Consider the following 17,907-nt stretch of genomic DNA (forward strand, 5'->3'; position numbering starts at 1 on the left):
CTGCTGGGGCCTCTGAGCTACCCCTGCACCAACAGACACAATCTTGGCTTCCATGACCATGAGCTGAAACCTTGCAACAGTGAGATGGAAGGGCAACCAAATAGAAATGAATTGGTTTGGGAATCATCTTGAGTTTTTTTTTTAAAAGATGAATAATGCAAAACAAAAAAGGGGGGGGAGGGGAAGATATAGGAAACAAGAAAAGCGATGAAAAGAACATGTGTTTTTTTTTCCAATGCTCTCCAAACTGAGATGGAGAGAAGAGAGATGGAAACCCTCTTTTACTTACAATTTTCCCAGATGGCCCAGGTAAGCCGGACGGGCCACGGGTCCCTGGTTCGCCCTAGGAAGACATGAAGAAGAAAATGCATGCAATCCATTCCCAATTCATCAGAAGTGCTTGGAGGAGGTAAAACGAGCTTATAATTCAAGTGACAAGAAGAGGAAGAGGCTGAAGTTCCTACCTTCTCTCCAGGTCCACCTTTGCTCCCAGGAGTGCCTGGCAAACCCTTTGGGGGAGACAAGAATATATCAGAATTAGAATGGAGCTGGAAGGGACCTTGGAGGTCTTCTAGTCCAGCCCCCTGCTCAAGCAGGAGACCCTGTACCACTTCAGATAAGTGACTGTTTAGTAAAACCTCCAGTGATGGAGCTCCTACACTTTCTAGAAGCCAGCTCTTCCATTGGTTAATTGTCCTCACTGTTAGGAAGTTTCTCCTTAATTCCAGGTTGCTTCTCTCCTTGATTAGTTTCCAACCATTGTTTCTTTTCCTGACCTCTGGTGCTTTTGGAAATAAATTGACCCCCTCCTCTGTGAGGAGGGCAACCACTCAAATACTAGAAAACTGCTTAATTATGTCCTTCCGTAATTTAGAAAAATCCAATTTATTTGGTCTGCACCAAGCCTACCTATAGGACCGTGATGCGAACCTATGGCACAGGTGCCAAAGGTGGCGCGCAGAGCCCTCTCTGCTGGCATATGCGCCATCACCCCAGGTCAGATCCCCATGGCAATTCTTTCGGGAGCTTCTGTTTCCCTGCACGAAAGAAAAAGATCTCACCTCTTCCCCAGCTCCCAGTGTTGGGATGCCCTGCCTACTGCCGGCCAGCTGGTCTTTGGGTCTCTGTTGCACATATGCGCATACCCACGCATGTGTGTGCCCCTATCCACACGTGTGCACGTTGGTGCATGCGTGCATTCGTAAGTGCACACACCTTTCAGTTTGGGCATGTGTGCGGGCGATGTTTGGGCACTCCGTGTCTAAAAGGTTCAGCACCACTGCTATAGGATGATTCCTTCAATGATCTGGTTGCAGAGAAGCCAATTGTCAGCTTCTTTGAGAGTGGGGCACTGTTGCAAAATGGCATTAGATGGGAAGCTCACTTCAAGCCAGACTTGATTCCTGGGAGCGACCAGGACAAGTCCCTGAAGTTTTCTTGGCAAGAGTTTCAAAGTGGATCTACGCCTCTGTCTTTATTGATTAGCCTACAGGCCAGCAATGGCAAACCTTTTTTGGCTCGCGGACCATAAGTGAGGGGAACGCAGGGGGGTCGTGCGCAAGCGTGCCGCACCCATAATGCAACACGCGACCCCCCCCCCAGTGCGCATGCGCGCATAAGAGGCGTGACCTCTGTTAGATATCTACACAGACTGCTGTGGTTTTCACTCCAGTCCTCTGTTTAGGCGGGAACACAGGTTCAATCTGATTGGTTGAGAGGTCTGACAGCTCCCTATAAAAGGAGAGCTGTCAGACCTAACAGTCGCTGGATTGTACATACTTGACTGTTGAATAAAGAGCTGTTGTTGCGTTAAACCTGAGTCTGCCTTCTCATTGCCCTATCTAACAACCTCCCCCCATTTTTGCATGCTTCCCTCCCCCCCAGGCTCCAGAGGCTTTAAAGGAGCCTGGGGAGGGTGAAAAAAGCCCCCCCCCCGGAGGCCCTCTGGAGGCTTCAGGGACCTTCTGGTTTGCTCGTAGGGCCAGTTTAAGCCATCCGGAGGCTTCAGGAAAGCCTCCTAAAGGTCCCTGAAGCCTCCGGAGGGCTTAAACCGAATCTACGAGCAAACCGGAAGTGACTTCCCGAACTTCTGGTTTGCCCATAGGGCCATTTTTTTGTGCTCCGGAGGTTTGAGGGAAGCTCCTGAAGCCTCCGGAGAGCTTCCAGGGAGGGGAGGCTCTTTTCGCCCTCCCCAGGCTGCTATAAAGCCTCTGGAGCCTGTGGAGGGTGAAAAATGGCTTTAAAAAAGGGTGAACACAGGTGGCCAGCGCAGCTGACAAATGGCTCCGTGTGCCCCCTGTGGCATGCCTGCCTTAGGTTCGCCATCCCGGTTATAGGCTAATCAGCAATAAAATCTTATACAAACAATATAAAATAAGAGTAAGGTAAAATACAATAATTATAGGATAAGATGCAATATAATTTAATGCATAAATATGTTAATTAGAATAAAATGACATAAAATTGTATTTCGGTGTCACCCTTACAATGTACCCCAATCAGTCCCACGTATGCAGATCTCAACCGAGCCATTTTGTTTAAGGACTTTGCTGTGTTAAATGTTATTTTCCGGTTCTGGCTGCACATAAGGGAAGTTGTTTTGATATGGGGATCCCAATGGGTCCTCCGTTTGGTATATGGACCAAGTTCCCTGCCTCCTGCCCCCCTTATACAAGCAACAATCAAATAGGATGTGAGCCAGGCCTTCTACCTCTGCCGCTCCGCAAATGCCGAGATGCTCATTGTAGGGTATGGAATTCAAAGCGGTTTGCCATTATTTCCTTCTTAGGACTGAGAGAGAGAGATGGGCATGAAGCCACCCAAGTGGCTTTGTGCCCAAGGCAGGAGAAGACCTCATGGTCTCCTGGTTTCTAGTCCAGGATCACCATCACTACCGCAAACTGGCTATCCTTGCCTTCAAGTCAATCTTGACTTCTGGTGTCTACACTGCGAGAGTGTCCACCCATGGCAACTTAAAGACTTATGGGCTTCAAGTCCCAGATTTTCCCCTGGCTATCTGGGGAATCCTGGAAGTTGAAGTTCCTAAGTCTTAAAGTTGCCAAGGTAGGATATCCTTGGTCTACAGCAGTGTTTCTCAACCTTGGCCACTTGAAGATGTCTGGACTTCAACTCCCAGAATTCCCAGCTGGCTGGGGAATTCTGGGAGTTGAAGTCTGGACATCTTCAAGTGGCCAAAGTTGAGTAACACTGGTGTACAGGAACAAAATCCTGTAGTTTTCTTGGCAACGTTTTCAGAAAGTCTTTTTCTCTTCCAAGGGTGTGAGAGAGAGGAACTGACTGAAGGTCATCTGCATGTTTTCCATGTCTAAGACAAAAGGAATTTTTTTATTCCAGTGTCTTAACAGTAACAGAGTTGGAAGGGGGCTTGGGGGTCATCTAGTCCAACCCCCTGCTCACGCAGGAGACCTGTACTAGGGATTCGGACCGCCAAACTGCTGACCTTTCTGATCGACATTCTCAGTGTCTTAGCCACCGAGCCACCTAGTCCGGTGTCTTTAATTACTCCACCAACTTCCCTCTCATAATGCCCTGGCATCATTTTAGAAGCTCGGCCAGCCTGGGGAAATAGGCGATGTTTTGAAATTCAGCAACAATTACAGACGCAATTATTTCTCTGAACACAAGGGCCTCTCTTGTTCTGTTGGAAGGAACCCATTTCTGTAGCAATCCCTGTCCTTTTCACTTTTGGCAAAAGGTTTCCTGAACCTGTCCACAATACATAATTTTCCATTTGATTTCCAATTGACGGCAATTACGATTTGGGCAGGTACCAGCCTGCCGTTTTTAAACAAAAACCTGGTGATTTCCTTTCAAAGGAGGCTTCCAGGGTTGTTGGGAGTTTGGGCTGGGATTTATTTTGTGGCTTGGAGGAAAATCAAGCAGCAGGTGTTCAATTCTAAACATTGGCAGAATGCAAGTTTAGTTTTGGGTGATGATGGGACCTAATTTGTTCTGCTTTGGAACAACACAATACTTACGGCCACTCCTCTGTGTCCCAAAGGCCCTGGAAGGCCTGGTTGACCCACACTTCCCTATATGACCAAAAAGAGAAAGAATAAGGAAATTAGGAAAGATGCAAAGAGAACGGCAAATACAGGTAGTTTCCTACTTACTCATTTAATGGCCATTCAAAGTGACAAAGGCACTGCAAAGTGACTTATTTTTCACACCGACGACCGGTGCAGCATTCCCACGTCACATGATCAAAATCCGGACCCTTGGCAACTGATTCATATTTGTGATGATTGCAGTGTCCCAGGGTCACGTCATTGTCAACTCCCAATGTTGTCATAATGAGAGAAGGGGGGGGGGCAGTGGTGAATTCCGGATCACCGGTGGCCCTTTGTCCAAAAGAGCTCTTGTGGGTGTATTTCAGTTTGGCCTGGTGGATTTAAGTTTGTTTGGTGGACTTATTTGTTGGAGCAACTTTCCATCGTTTTATGGACTATTGGCCATCGCCTTGTGGACTAACCTTGGCCTGCTTGTGGCTGGATTTATTCGGGACAGTTCTGAGGCTGGGCGAAGGGAACTGCTGGGGAACATCAATGAACTCTCTCTAAACCACACTTACATGTATGTGTGAGTGAGTGGGACAGCACATCTTAACAGATTAACAGAGCTGGAAGGGACCTTATAGGTTATCTAGTCCTCTCAAGCAGGAGACCCTACACCATTTCTGACAAATGGCAGTCCAATCTCTTCTTGAAAGTCTCAAGTGATGAAGCTCCCACAACTTCCGAAGGCAACTTCCATGGGTTGATTGTACTCACTGTTAGAAAATTCCTCCTTATTTTCAGGTTGAATCTCTCCTTGTTCAGTTTCCATCCATTATTCCTTGTCTGGCCTTCAGGTGCTTTGCAAAATAGCTTGACCCCCTCCTCTCTTGTTTTTCTCAATTTGCTGGCTCAAATCCAGTTTGTTATCAACCATGATTCCAAGTGTTTTTTTCCTACCACCTATACATTTGAGTTCTGTTTCCTAAGTGCATTACTTCATTCTGTGCTTTATAGACCATTCCGTTCATCTATCAACACGGTTTTGAATCAAATTCCATTTCTAGCGTCTAAGGGATAATCTAATCCACCAAACATATCTCCTCTCCAGATCAATAAACAATCCACCAGCCTCATCAGCCAAGGTGTTAATTGAAATGTTGACCGTGCGAAAAGGAGAAACTGCACCCTGGGACAAATGTTGGCTTAGAATTATGTTTCTTTTATCTCCTCATCCTCTCTTGCCATCTACAGTATTCAACCCCACTAACAATCGCATTAAAATATTAATTTTAATAAGGTTATGGTTACGTTAGTTCCATAATTAGGAGTTACATTGCCTTGTAAGTCTTAAGACATCTAAAACATGTCACAGTCGTGGCAACATCTGGCTATTCCTGGTTGATTTCAGAAAGCTTAGTAGTGTCACACTTCTGGAGGATTACAGGAGTATAATGGGAAGTTGTAAAGCATCTTAGGCAGAGGTGGTCTTCAGCAGGTTCTGACCAGTTCTGGAGAACCGATAGCGGAAAGTTTGGGTAGTTCGGAGAACTGGCAAATACAACCTCTGGCTGTCCCCGCCCCATCTATTCTCTGCCTCCCAAATCCCAGCTGATCAGGAGAAAATGGGGATTTTGCAGTATCCTTCCCTGCCATGCCCACCAAGCCACACCCACCAAGGCACATCCACAGATCTGGTAGTAAAAAAATGTGAATCTCACCACTGATCTTAGGAGAATGGTATGTCAACCCACTTCAGGATCATTTCCAAGAAAACATCATAGTTGACCATCTCCCTGAAGCAGTGGTGGGTTGCAGGCGGTACGCCCCGGTATGGGCGTACCAATACGGGCATACTGGTGCTTGCCGGGAGCACCGGGTACCATTCTGGTACGGTGCTCCGGAGAGCCCATCCGCCCACCTGCCATCCTTACCTGTATTTGAGCTCTTGGGCGCTTCCGCACATGGGCACAGAGGATATGGCACCTGTGCAACGCTCTGCCGAGCAGCTGGAGCGTCACGGAGGCATTGCAGAGTGTCGCAGGAAGTAAGGACGCATGCGTGCGGTGTATGCGTGTATGCGCTGTGCGCGCTGATGTAGTGGCCGCCAGGCCCTGTTGCACCGTACCGGTTGCAATGGGATCTGGAACCCACCACTACACTGAAGTCATCAGGTATCAAACTCGACCAGAGAATGACTTCTCCATCTCCAGGGAGGTAAAGTGGGAGAACCTTTGTGTTTCCCAGGTCAAGGAATGGCTTCCCTGCTCAGGGGAACTCAAGAAAACCTGTTCAGACTCTAAGCTTGCAGCCCCAGTTCTGGTGGCCCTAAAAAAACACGATTTCCCTCATTTCATCTCTGGATATATTTTGCCCTAGGCCCGTGACGGCGAACCTATGGCACGTATGCTGGAAGTGGCACACAGAGCTATCTCTCCAGGCACGTGAGCCGTCGCCCATTGCTATTCTGGATTGTGTCATGCCGGCCAGCTGGTCTTCATGCGTGTGGGAGCGCCAAAACCCGGAAGAACGGTCTCCTAACGTGCATGCGTGCACCAGGAAGATTATCTTCCGCTTTCTGGCAGGGGCAGGCGCAACAGCTAGCTGGTCTTCTTGCGGGCATGTGTACCAAAAACCGAAAGGCCAAGCGGCAGGTGCGCATGCGCATGCCGGAACCCAAAAGATCATCTTTCCGGTATGTGCATGCACATTGAGCAGTTGCTCTTCCGGTTTCTGGCACATGTGTGCGTGCACGCTCCTGTTTCAGCACTCGGTGCCGAAAAAGTTCACCAACCCTGCCCTAGCCTAGGTGAAGATGGGCTGATGGAAGGGCTTGTCAAAAAAGTCAAGACAGCACCCGTACCAACATGGTCCGCCCCGAGTCCCTTTTTGGGAGAGGGGGCGGTTTAAAAATCTAAGAAATAAATAATAATGGTCATGGCGGTTCTCCATCCAGATGTGCTGCTGTTGACCCTGCTCCCTTTCTGAGATCAATCATGAATAGCCAAATGTTGTGCTTCCTGAGGGCACCTTCTTACCTTCGCTCCAGGAATGCCAGGAAATCCATCTTTGCCATCAATCCCAGGAAGACCCTAGAAAGGGGGGAGGGAAGAGTGAGGCATTATTTCTGAGCTCTAATGGAAAAATAAAGCCAGCTTCCCTAGGTGATTATTTCCAAAATCTCGCTGGGCTGGAAAGAAAAGTACCGGAGTCCTCACCCGTGTTCCTTTGGGGCCCGTTTCGCCCTGAGCACCACTGAATCCACGAGGACCCTCAAAGAGAAGAAAGCAAAGGCTCTGTTATTGGGATACATACCAACACACCATTATGAATAGCGGAACATACCAATATACTGTCATGAATAACAGAATAACAGATTGGAAGGGACCTTAGCGGTCTTCTCCTCCAACCTCCTGTTCAAGCAGGAAACCCTATGCCAGGGGTGTCCAAACTTGGGAACTTTAAGACTTGTGGACTTCAACTCCCAGAATTCCCCAGCCAGCCATGGCTGGCTGGGGAATTCTGGGAGTTGAAGTCCACAAGTCTTAAAGTTCCCAAGTTTGGACACCCCTGCCCTATGCCATTGACAAGCACCGACAAGCACATGAGAAGTACTAAGTCCAGGAAATCACCTGAACCAAGCGTCACCAAGTATTCAAAAAATACTTTTCTGCAAGAAAAACTTTTCTCCATTTATTTTTGGAATTACTTGTTGAAATAAATAAAGCTGATGGATTTGGTGGATTAATATGTGTGGGTATTAGATGCAGTGCATATAGTCAAGGCTATGGCTTCCCCAGTTGCAATGGATGGCTGTGAAGGTTGGACCATAAGAAAGGCTGAGGGCCAAAGAATGGAGGCCTTTGAACTCTGGTGCTGGAGAAGACTCCTGCGAGTCCCTTGGACTGCAAGGCCATCCAACCGGTCAGTCCTAGAGGAGATGAACCCTGACTGCTCTTTAGAAGGCCAGATCCTGAAGAGGAAACTCAAGTACTTTGGCCACCTAATGAAAAGGAAGAAGGACTCCCTGGAGAAGAGCCTCATGCTAGGAAAGATTGAGGACAAAAGAAGAATGGGACAACAGAGAATGATGTGGCTGGATGGAGTCACCAAAGCAGTCAGCGTGAGCTTAAATGGACTCCAGAGGATGGTAGAGGACAGGAAGGCCTGGAGGAACGTTGTCCATTTGGTCGCAATGGGTCAGACATGACTTTGCAACTAACAACAACAATGAGATGCACCAATTTTACTTCCTCCTCCTTTCAAGGAACTTCTGCAACTTCCTTGAAAGGAGGAGGAAGTAGAATTTGCGTATCTAATGCCCACACATATTAATCCACCAAGTGGTGGGAGTTATTCAGTTCTCTCCCAGGAATGGAAAAGGAACAAATGCATTAAATATACACAGGTCGTCCTTGACATAACGGTTACCACATGAATAACCTGACTTGATGAGCATTTTTGCAGTTGGTGGTTAAACAAGTGCAATAGTCATAAAGCAGCCACTGTGGTTGTTAAGTGAACACAGTGGTCATTAAGCGAACCAATGGTTTGCTTACTTGTGCATAGGAACAGTTTTGCCAAAAATTGAAAAGTGCCGTTTTTTTCTTAAACGGTCCCAAAATGCAGCCTCAAGACTTTTCGACATTATAAACGGTCCCACAGCAGCCCATGTTGCTAAGAGCCCAAATTTTGGTCATGTGAATGTGGAGCATCAGAACTTTGGAACCTGGTCATAAGCTCCCTGTCAAGTTTCCTAACGCTGCCGTAATTGATTCATAATAATCGAGCCAATGTTTTAATACAAAAACCAGTGATTTATTAGTAGCTTCATTGGGCAAGATTTGTTTGCAGTCAAGCCTTTGCTTTGTTTATTTTTCTTCTGAACTTTACCCCTGTCCCTTCCCTCCCCTCAGTCTGTGTCACTCCATTTTGGGTCAACTCAAGAGTTGCCATTAGTCCTTTTGCTACGGCGCTCCTCTTTTCAAAGATTTAATGCAATGCTTCCCGGGGGGGGGGGGAATACTCACAATTTCTCCCTTCTCTCCAACATGTCCTGGGGGTCCCCTGGGACCATCTTCACCCTAAATCATGTTTACAGAGAAAGCAATGAGTAAAAGTGCTTATGCAACAGGATTAGCCTGAGCAAATCCATCTTGACTGTATGCCTATTCATGGGCTAATTGCAAACCAGTGGCTACTTTTGCATAACACACCAGTTAAGCACAGGTGCGTTCTTTGGGGCTTCTTGTAATGCAGGAACTGGGGTTCCTGGGGCCTCCACTGAATAATCCCAGCGCATCTGAAAAAGCTGCCAGGTGAGGGAAAAATGGGAGCAATCAGGAGCCTCATTACTCTTAAATCCTGAACGTGTGAGGAAATGTATAGCTAAGGCATGAGTAGCATTGGAGAAAGGGCCAGTTAATTTCGGGAGCTATAACCTTGAGAGCTGCAGATCAAGAAATCCATTGCTCCAATCTTACCTTCATCTTAAAATTGCTTAAGCATCCAATATTCTCTAAGAGTCACAACTATAGGATGTCATGAATGTTGATCGTCAGGTTTTATTGTGGGTATTGAAGGGTTTTTAGGATGGAAATTCTTGGGATCAGAATCGCCCCCAAATTCAAAATGCCATCGTGAAAGGATTCCTTCCTCCCTCCCTCCCTCTCCTTCCTTTTCTGCCTTCCTTCCTTCTTCCATTTATGTTCCTCCTTCCTTCCTTCCTCCCCTCTCCTCCCTCCCTCTCTTCTTCCTCCCCCTCCCTCCTCTCCTTCCTTCCCTCTCCTTCCTTCCCTTCATTCCTTCTTCCATTCATGTTCCTCCTTCCTTCCACCCTCCCTCTCTTCTTCCTCCCCCCTCTCCTTCCTTCCCTCTCCTTCCTTCCTTCTTCCATTCATGTTCCTCCTCCCTTCCTCCCTCTCCGCCCTCCCTCTCTTCTTCCTCCCCCTCTCCTTCCTTCCTTTCTTTCCTTCCTTCTTCCATTCATGTTCCTCCTTCCTTCCTCCCTCTCCTCCCTCCCTCTCTTCTTCCTCCCCCTCTCCTTCTTTCCCTCTCCTTCCTGCCTTCCCTCTCCTTCCTTCCCTCTCTTCTTCCTCCCGCTCTCCTTCTTTCCCTCTCCTTCCTGCCTTCCCTCTCCTTCCTTCCCTTCCTTCCTTCCTTCCTTCCTTCTTCCATTCATGATCCTCCTTCCTCCCTCCCTCTCTCCTCCCTCCTTCCCTCTCCTTCCTTCCTTCCTTCCTTCCTTCTCTCTCCTTCCTTCCTTCCTCCACTCTTCCTCCCTCCATTCGCCTCCCTTTTCAAAATAGATAGGAAACTTTTCTTTCGTTACTTTATTTTTCTTTCATTCTTTCTTTCTTTTCTCTTTCCTTCCTTCCTTCTTTCTTTCCTTTCTTTCTTTCTTTTCTCTTTCTTTCTTTGTCTTTCTGCCTTTTCTTTCCTCTTCCAAGGATCACAGGTTTGAACAAATGACCAAAATCACCTTTAGCATCCCGTGTGAATCCACCTAAGAAATTCTTCCTGGCAGTCAACCTTACGGCAAGCCAGGCAGAACACAGGGGAAAGTACATGAACCCCATTTCTTTCCAGGGAAATGTCACATCTTGCTATTTTTTTCCTCCTCATCCAAAGAATTTTGCCCAGGAAAACCAGAGAGGCAGCTCTCTTCCCTGAGCATGACTAGCCCCATGGGGCCGGGTGATTAATGGAAGAAATTAGAAATGAATATAAAAGAGAAAGAAATTACCCGGGGACCAACAGCTCCAATACTCCCAGCCATGCCTTTGTAACCTTGAGAACCCTAAAAAAGAAAACAAACCAAGAGTAAAAGCGGAACCTCTCCTTGCTGAATATCAGTTCCACACCGGGAGGACGGACAGGTCCTCAGCGACTCATCCATCCAGAAGGGATCTTCCCTAAAAGCTTCTCAGAATTTTATCTAAGTCTGCTTTAGTCTAGCATTGTTAATGTCAGGCTCAAGGAACCAAGACTAGCCTAATGGAGCATAGGTTCCTTATTGCTGTTCGCCTAGAGCAGGGGTCAGCAACCTGTGGCTCTGGAGCCACATGTGGCTCTTTCATCCCTCATCCCTGTCGCTCAAAATATGCGTCACAACCGCCAATGGGCGACACCTGCTGGCATACAATTTATTGAGCTTTTCAACCCCCGGTAGGCCAACCATGGATAAATCCAAGAAAAGTTTCAGGAGAAAATAGAATGTTTAATTCAACTACATATGCTAGTTTTGAGGCCGCTCAGGAAATAGTCAGGCACGGGAAGGATTTTGTGGCTCCCAGAGTTTTCTTTTCTGTGGGAAACAGGTCCAAATGGCTATTTGAGTGTTTAAGGTTGCTGACTGCTGGCTTAGAGGTAGGAACCTTGCCAGATTTTAGGGAGGATCATTAGCTCTTTGAGCCCTCCCTCTTGCAAACCATTGCCAGATTCCAACACAGTTATGCAGTTAAAGCACAACTGTTGCAATTCATGTAATTTGTCTTCTTATCCCATCGCCTGTAGGCTGGACAGGAAACAACGGGTGGAAACTAAGCACAGAGAGAAACAACCTAGAACTAAGGAGAAAATTCCTAACAATGAGGACAATTAACCAGTGGAACAAATTGCCTTCAGAAGTTGTAGGTGCCGCATCACTGAGGTTTTTAAGAAGAGACTGGACAGCCATTTATCAGAAATAGCATAGCTCTCCTGAGAGACCAGGAGGTTGGACTAGATGATCGCCAAGGTCCCTTCCAACTCTGTTACTGTTCCCTTACCAAGAGAGGTGAGGTGGGCTTCTATTCTTCTGACCTTCCGAAAGAGTGTCACCCCCTGGCTCTGCCCATTGGCGCAGGGGTCGAAGAGTGTTAGGCAATCCCGGAAAAGGTTAATGTTGTAAGATGTTCTCTCCATCATTTTAAATTTTAATACCATAACCCTACCTTTTAACTCTATTTTTGACTTGGCTAAGTGTTAGCTGCCCAGTCACTTGGGTGGTGTAGAAATGTGATGGATAGATGGATGGATGGATGGATGGATGGATGGATGGATGGATGGATGGATGAATTGGGTCTTACCATGCCTTATTGAGACACACAAGGCTCAGAGCCTTCTATTCCATACATCTCTGGTGGCGCAGTGGTTAGAGTGCAGTACTGCAAGCTACTTCTGCTGACTGCCTACTTCCAGCAGTTCGGGGAGTTCGATTCTCACCAACTCAAGGTTGACGCAGCTTTCCAACCTTCTGGAGGTCGGTAAATTGAGGAGCCAGATTGTTGGGGGGCAAGAGGCTGACTCTGTAACCGCTTAGAACAGGGGTGTCCAAACTTGGGAACTTTAAGACTTGTGGACTTCAACTCCCAGAATTCCCCAGCCAGCTGGGGAATTCTGGGAGTTGAAGTCCACAAGTCTTAAAGTTCCCAAGTTTGGACACCCCTGGCTTAGAAAGGGCTGTAAAAGCACTGTGAAGCGGTATATAAGTCTAAGTGCAATTGCTATTAATATTCTTTCCTCCTCCTACTTTTCCCACAACAACAATGTACGAGGTAGGTTGAGCTGGGAGAGAACAACAAGCCCAAAGTCACCGACAGGGGTGAAATCCAGCAGGTTCTGACCAGTTCTGGAGAACCGGTAGTGGAAAATTTTGAGTATTTCAGAGAACAGATAAATACCACCTCTGGCTGGCCCCAGAATGGGGTGGGAATGGAGATTTTGCAGGATCCTTCCCCTGCCATGCCCACCAAGCCACACCACGCCTACCAAGCCACGCCCCACAGAACCAGTAGTAAAAAAAATTGAATTTCACCACCAGTCACCGAGATGACTTTCAGGCCAAAAGAAGGACCAGGACTTGCATGGTACTGGTGTGGGATTATTGTAACATCAATCCCCAAATCCCTAGTGTTTAATTCACTTACCATCTCCCCTTTTGGTCCTTCCTTTCCTGGATGTCCCCTGGGACCTTCTGGGCCCTGGGAAAGAAAGATAAACCAAACCTGGGTTATATAATCTGCAAACTGGGATGACCGTATCACACAAACCATCATCATCCACGGCCCAGAAGCGGTCTTTGAAGGGATATTTAAAATGTGCCATGCGCGTAAAAAAGGATTGGGCTCTGATGGGTTGGTCATGACCACCATCCTGACGCCCACTAAACTTCTTCCCATAAAAGGACCCTCCTGCTTTGACCCTGTTTGCTCTATTTTGAGATGGAACATCAAAAAAATATCAACAGGCTGGCTGGGCAATTCTGCAGTTGAAATCCATGCCTTAAAGTTACCAATCTTGAGAAACACTGATATATGGTATAATAAAAATTATATTACTTGGATTTATGAGCTCTCAGTACCTACTTATGTAGAGAGATGACCTCTATTGTAAATAATGACCCTGACTAGATGATCAGATATGGAAGCTTAGAAATTGTCAGAAAGTTGAATAATTATGCTTGCTTGTCAGGCTCCTAGAGTAAAATAATACATCTCCAGTTTGTTCCATTTCTTGTTTTTCCTTATCAAGCCCTGGAGACAGACTGAAAAAAGGGAATAAGGCTACAGGGGTGTCTGTGGCACAAGAGTAATAAAAATCTCTGGAGCAAAGGGAATGAGATTAAGAAGTAGAAATAATGAAATACATTACAGGGGGACCCTGAATGCCTTGTTCTCCAGAAAGGCCCACGTCACCCCTTGGACCCTAGGAAATAAAAAGAGACGAGTATCAAAACTGTAGAAAGGACAAACATCTAGAGATGAGCTTTACATCAAGAGAATTAGAAATCAGACTGACTGCTTGTGTAAACTGTCAACTACAATCACACCAATTTAGGTTTCCAGGTTGGGAAAATCTTCCTGGTGCCCTACACATTGTCAGAATTATACCACTTCTAAATTATCAGTCAAATGGAGCCAGAGGTACTGTTGGTAATGAATTTGGGGGTGCCAGGTGCTCTTGTACCCAGAAGGCACCAGTTTAAGGAAGGCTAACATATACCATACCCCAAAAGTTTAACAGGCAGGCAGGGTTGGCTACATACATGGTAGACTTTAGGAGAAACCCTCCCATACTACCACCTCTTACAATACTAGACAACACAATATCAACAGTAGAGACCTTCAGATTCTTAGGTTCTATCATATCCCAAGACCTAAAATGGACACCTAACATCAAAAAAGTCATCAAAAAGCACAACAAAGAATGTTCTTTCTGTGCCGACTCAGAAAGCTCAAACTGCCCAAAGAGCTGCTGATTCAGTTCTACAGAGGAATTATTGAGTCTGTCATCTGCACCTCCATAACTGTCTGGTTTGGCTTCTGCAAGCCAACAAGACAGACACGGACTTCAGAGGGTAATCAGAACTGCAGAAAAAAACAATTACTGCCAACCTGCCTTCCACTGAGGACCTGTATAGTGCAAGAGTCAAAAAGAGGGCTGTGAAAATATTTACAGACCCCTCGCATCCTGGACATAAATTGTTTCAACTCCTCCCCCCAAAACGACGCTATAGAGCACTGCACACCTAGACACAAGAACAGTTTTTCCCAAACACCATCACTCTACTAAACAAATAATTCCCTCAACTCTCTCAAACAATGCACTAAGTCTTATATTACTATTAGTCCTCTCATCGTTCCTATCACCCATCTCCTCCCACTTATGATTGCAGGACTGCAACTTTGTTGCTTGTATCCTTATGATTTATATTGATATTGTTTCCTGATTGCTTATTTGTACCCCATGACTATCATTAAGTGTTGTACCTTATGATTCTTGACGAATGGATCTTGTATTTTTATGTACACTGAGAGCATCTGCACCAAAAACAAATTCTTTGTGTGTCCAATCACACTTGGCCAATAAAGAATTGTATTCTATTCTATTTGATTCTATTCTATTCTATTCCATTCCATTCTTATTCTATTCTATTCTATTCTATTCTATTAGTGATTCTCAACCTCAGCCAGATTAAGATCTGTGGATTTCAATTCCCAGAATTGATGGCTGGGGAATTCTGGGAATTGAAGTCCACACATCTTAAACTAGCCAAAGTTGTGGAACACTAGGCTACATGATTGAGATTTCTTCAGCTGGCAAACCTGGTGGCTTTGGATGAGCCTTTCTCATATGCTCATCCACCAGCTTGGTTGGCAATAAAGTTTGGGATGGAGCTGTGAGAAAACAGTAGAGGATTTGAACAAAACCCCTCAATCTTTCATAGCTTAATGTTCAATCAGTTAAAGAGCAAAATGAAGGGAGGATGAAGCATCTCCATTCTCACCAGCCGGCCTTGTGTTCCAGGCTCTCCGGAGGCTCCTGGTCGGCCTCTGTGTCCCTAAAAGGAAAGCGAATCAAACTTTCAAAACAAATGTCAATCAACAGGTTGTAATGGGAAGAAGGAATGACCTTGAGGAACAGAAGGAAGAGACACAACCAAGACAATAGCCAGATTTTTTAAAAAAATCTGTGTGTGGGCCAGAATTATACAATGACTCAAACAAGAGACAGCCCTGGAGGCCACTTTTTTCTTTGGATCTTCACGGCTGCCACAGGGAAAGTGGGAGGGGGGATTGTATGGAGTTGGTAGAGTTATTTAGCCATAACAACATTCTTTTCTCTGAGAGTTAAGGGCGTTCAACCTGCACTTGGAGTGGCCTGAATGGGAGGCATCTCCAGTTGGGATGGTGACTTGATTGGGCCGTGTGATGGACATGGAAGGGACTTGGGCTTTCCTTTGGGTGGGGCAAAACCCGGGCGCTTTCAGATTCGGGTTTCCCCAGAGATGCCAATATGACATTTCTAATAAAATGGAATTTTGAGGAATTGTCTGCCTCGGAGTCTTATTCAGCTGAGGGTGTTACTTGGAACCCTGAACTCCTCCCTCGTTCTTATGAAAATAAAAGGAGGGAAGCAAATTCAGACGTGTACAATTCATCAGAGCCAGCAATCACTGCTGTTTAGTATAATAGTTAAATATAGCTTCTATTTTTATGCCTACTTCCACACTGCCCAGAGTTGTTCTGTGAGGGAGACTGGCAGTTTGCAAATGTGATATAAGGTAAAAGATAAAAGTTCCCCTCGCACATATGGCTATTATTGGCTATTATTGGCTTTTTCAACCAACCACAAACTGGGACTTACATGATCTGTGTATATCTCTTTTTCTTTTGACTGAAAACATTCTCTGAAGTACCAGATAATATTAAAGTAAAAGTAAAGATTCCCCTCGCACTTATGTGCTACTTGTTCCCAACTCTAGGGAGCGGTGCTCATCTCCGTTTAAAGCCGAAGAGCCAGCGCTGTCCGAAGACGTCTCCGTGATCATGCGGCTGGCATGACGAAATGCTGAAGGCGCACGGAACGCTGTTCCCTTCCCACCAAAGCTGGTTCCTATTTTTCTACTTGCATTTTTATATGCTTTCGAACTGCTAGGTTGGCAGAAGCTGGGACAAGTCACGAGAGCTCATTCCGTTATGTGGCGCTAGGGATTCGAACCGCCGACCTTTCTGATCGACAAGCTCAGCATCTTAGCCACTGAGCCACCGCGTCTCCTTTAAATGTGAAATAGAAACAGATAAAGAAATAGAAATATAGAAACAAATAAAAATGCAAAAATAAAGCTAGACAGGACCCCTTTAATCAGAATGGAAACTGACCTCTAGCTAGCAACAGCAAAAGAGGAGAGAAAGAGTGATAGAAAAAGGAAAAGTTTCCGTCACTCTGTTTTCATCTCCTGTACAATACAATACTAATAAAATTAAATTTGACTTCTTTCATTAGAGAAAAGACATTATCTATGTTTACTGGTGATTTATGGTTTTGAAGATGAGACAAGATAGATTTTGAAAAGAAGAGAGTCACGATGTAACTTTAGAGAGGGAGGTTAAAATATATATTTTTCTTATAACTGCTATGAAAAATATCGGAAGCCACATTTTAATGTGTTGTTTTTTTCTTTTTAAACCCATTTTCCCTTTTCTTCTTTCCCTATCTATCTCTGAATTTTTTGTCTTACATGTTTTGCTTTTTCTTTAATTTCTTTTTTCTTCCTTATGTTATATTTGTCTATATTACTTTTTATCATGTTTAAATGTTTCAATAAAAAATATCTATCAGTCTGTCTGTCTCCAGTACTAATAAAATTAACTAATGACCCTTGCTTGTTTCCATCATGATATAGCCAAGAGTTTTTCTGCTAACTCTTGAACAGCAGGAAATATTAATCTATATTACTGGCAGTTCCAGTCATGTAGATTAATATTTCCCGCTGTTCAAGAGTCAGAATTAGGGGTCGGGGCTAATTAAGATTAACCAATGTGACATCCATGGGTGCTTAACCTAGAGAAACTCTTCATGATTCTGAAGTCTGTATGGCAATTATCGCGAACAAAGCAACCTCTACAGATCATGGAGGAGAGAAATCCTTACCTTCAACCCCTGTAAACCTGGAGGTCCTTTGAGTCCAGGTGGGCAGTTGGTTGGACACTGCAAGCCATGAAGGGAAAGGAGAAGAAGAAAAGCACCTGAGATATCGTTCATCCAAGTTGCAATTTGGACAGCAATAAATGCAAGAGTCACTTGGTTAAGTTGGGTGGCTATAGGAAAAGGGAGGGAGGGAGGGAGGGAAGGAAGGAAGGAAGGAAGGCAGGCAGGCAGGCAGGAAGGAAGGAAGGAAGGAAGGAAGGAAGGAAGGAAGGAAGGAAGGAAGGAGAGAAATAGAAGGGATTGGGGGAAAGAAGGTGAGAGGAAGAAAAGTGGCTGAGTGAGTGCAGGAAGGAATAGTGGAAGAAGGAAGGAGAGGGAGGGAGAATGAAAAAGAGAGAATGAGAGAGAAAGGAAAGGAGGAAGGAAAGAGAGAGGGGAAGGGAGGGAGGGAGAAGAGGAATAGAAGGGATTGGGGGAAGAA

At 45.6% G+C, this 17,907-nt stretch overlaps 1 protein-coding gene across 1 annotated transcript in view; it reads right to left on the reverse strand.

The window, feature by feature from the left end:
- COL9A2 (collagen type IX alpha 2 chain) overlaps positions 1 to 17,907 on the reverse strand; it is a 71,856-nt gene that overhangs the window by 32,347 nt on the left and 21,602 nt on the right. Inside the window, exons 11-21 of the mRNA XM_081962656.1 lie at positions 17,430 to 17,486; positions 15,283 to 15,336; positions 13,647 to 13,700; positions 12,923 to 12,976; positions 10,759 to 10,812; positions 9,044 to 9,097; positions 7,232 to 7,285; positions 7,052 to 7,105; positions 3,999 to 4,052; positions 465 to 509; positions 290 to 343 (exon numbers count right to left, since the gene is read on the reverse strand). Of these exons, the coding sequence (XP_081818782.1) occupies positions 290 to 343; positions 465 to 509; positions 3,999 to 4,052; positions 7,052 to 7,105; positions 7,232 to 7,285; positions 9,044 to 9,097; positions 10,759 to 10,812; positions 12,923 to 12,976; positions 13,647 to 13,700; positions 15,283 to 15,336; positions 17,430 to 17,486 (588 nt within the window). The remainder of the gene's footprint in view (positions 1 to 289; positions 344 to 464; positions 510 to 3,998; positions 4,053 to 7,051; positions 7,106 to 7,231; positions 7,286 to 9,043; positions 9,098 to 10,758; positions 10,813 to 12,922; positions 12,977 to 13,646; positions 13,701 to 15,282; positions 15,337 to 17,429; positions 17,487 to 17,907) is intronic.

The sequence above is a fragment of the Natrix helvetica genome (genome assembly GCF_964273705.1).
Source record: "Natrix helvetica genome assembly, chromosome: 9".
Lineage (NCBI taxonomy): Eukaryota > Metazoa > Chordata > Lepidosauria > Squamata > Natricidae > Natrix > Natrix helvetica.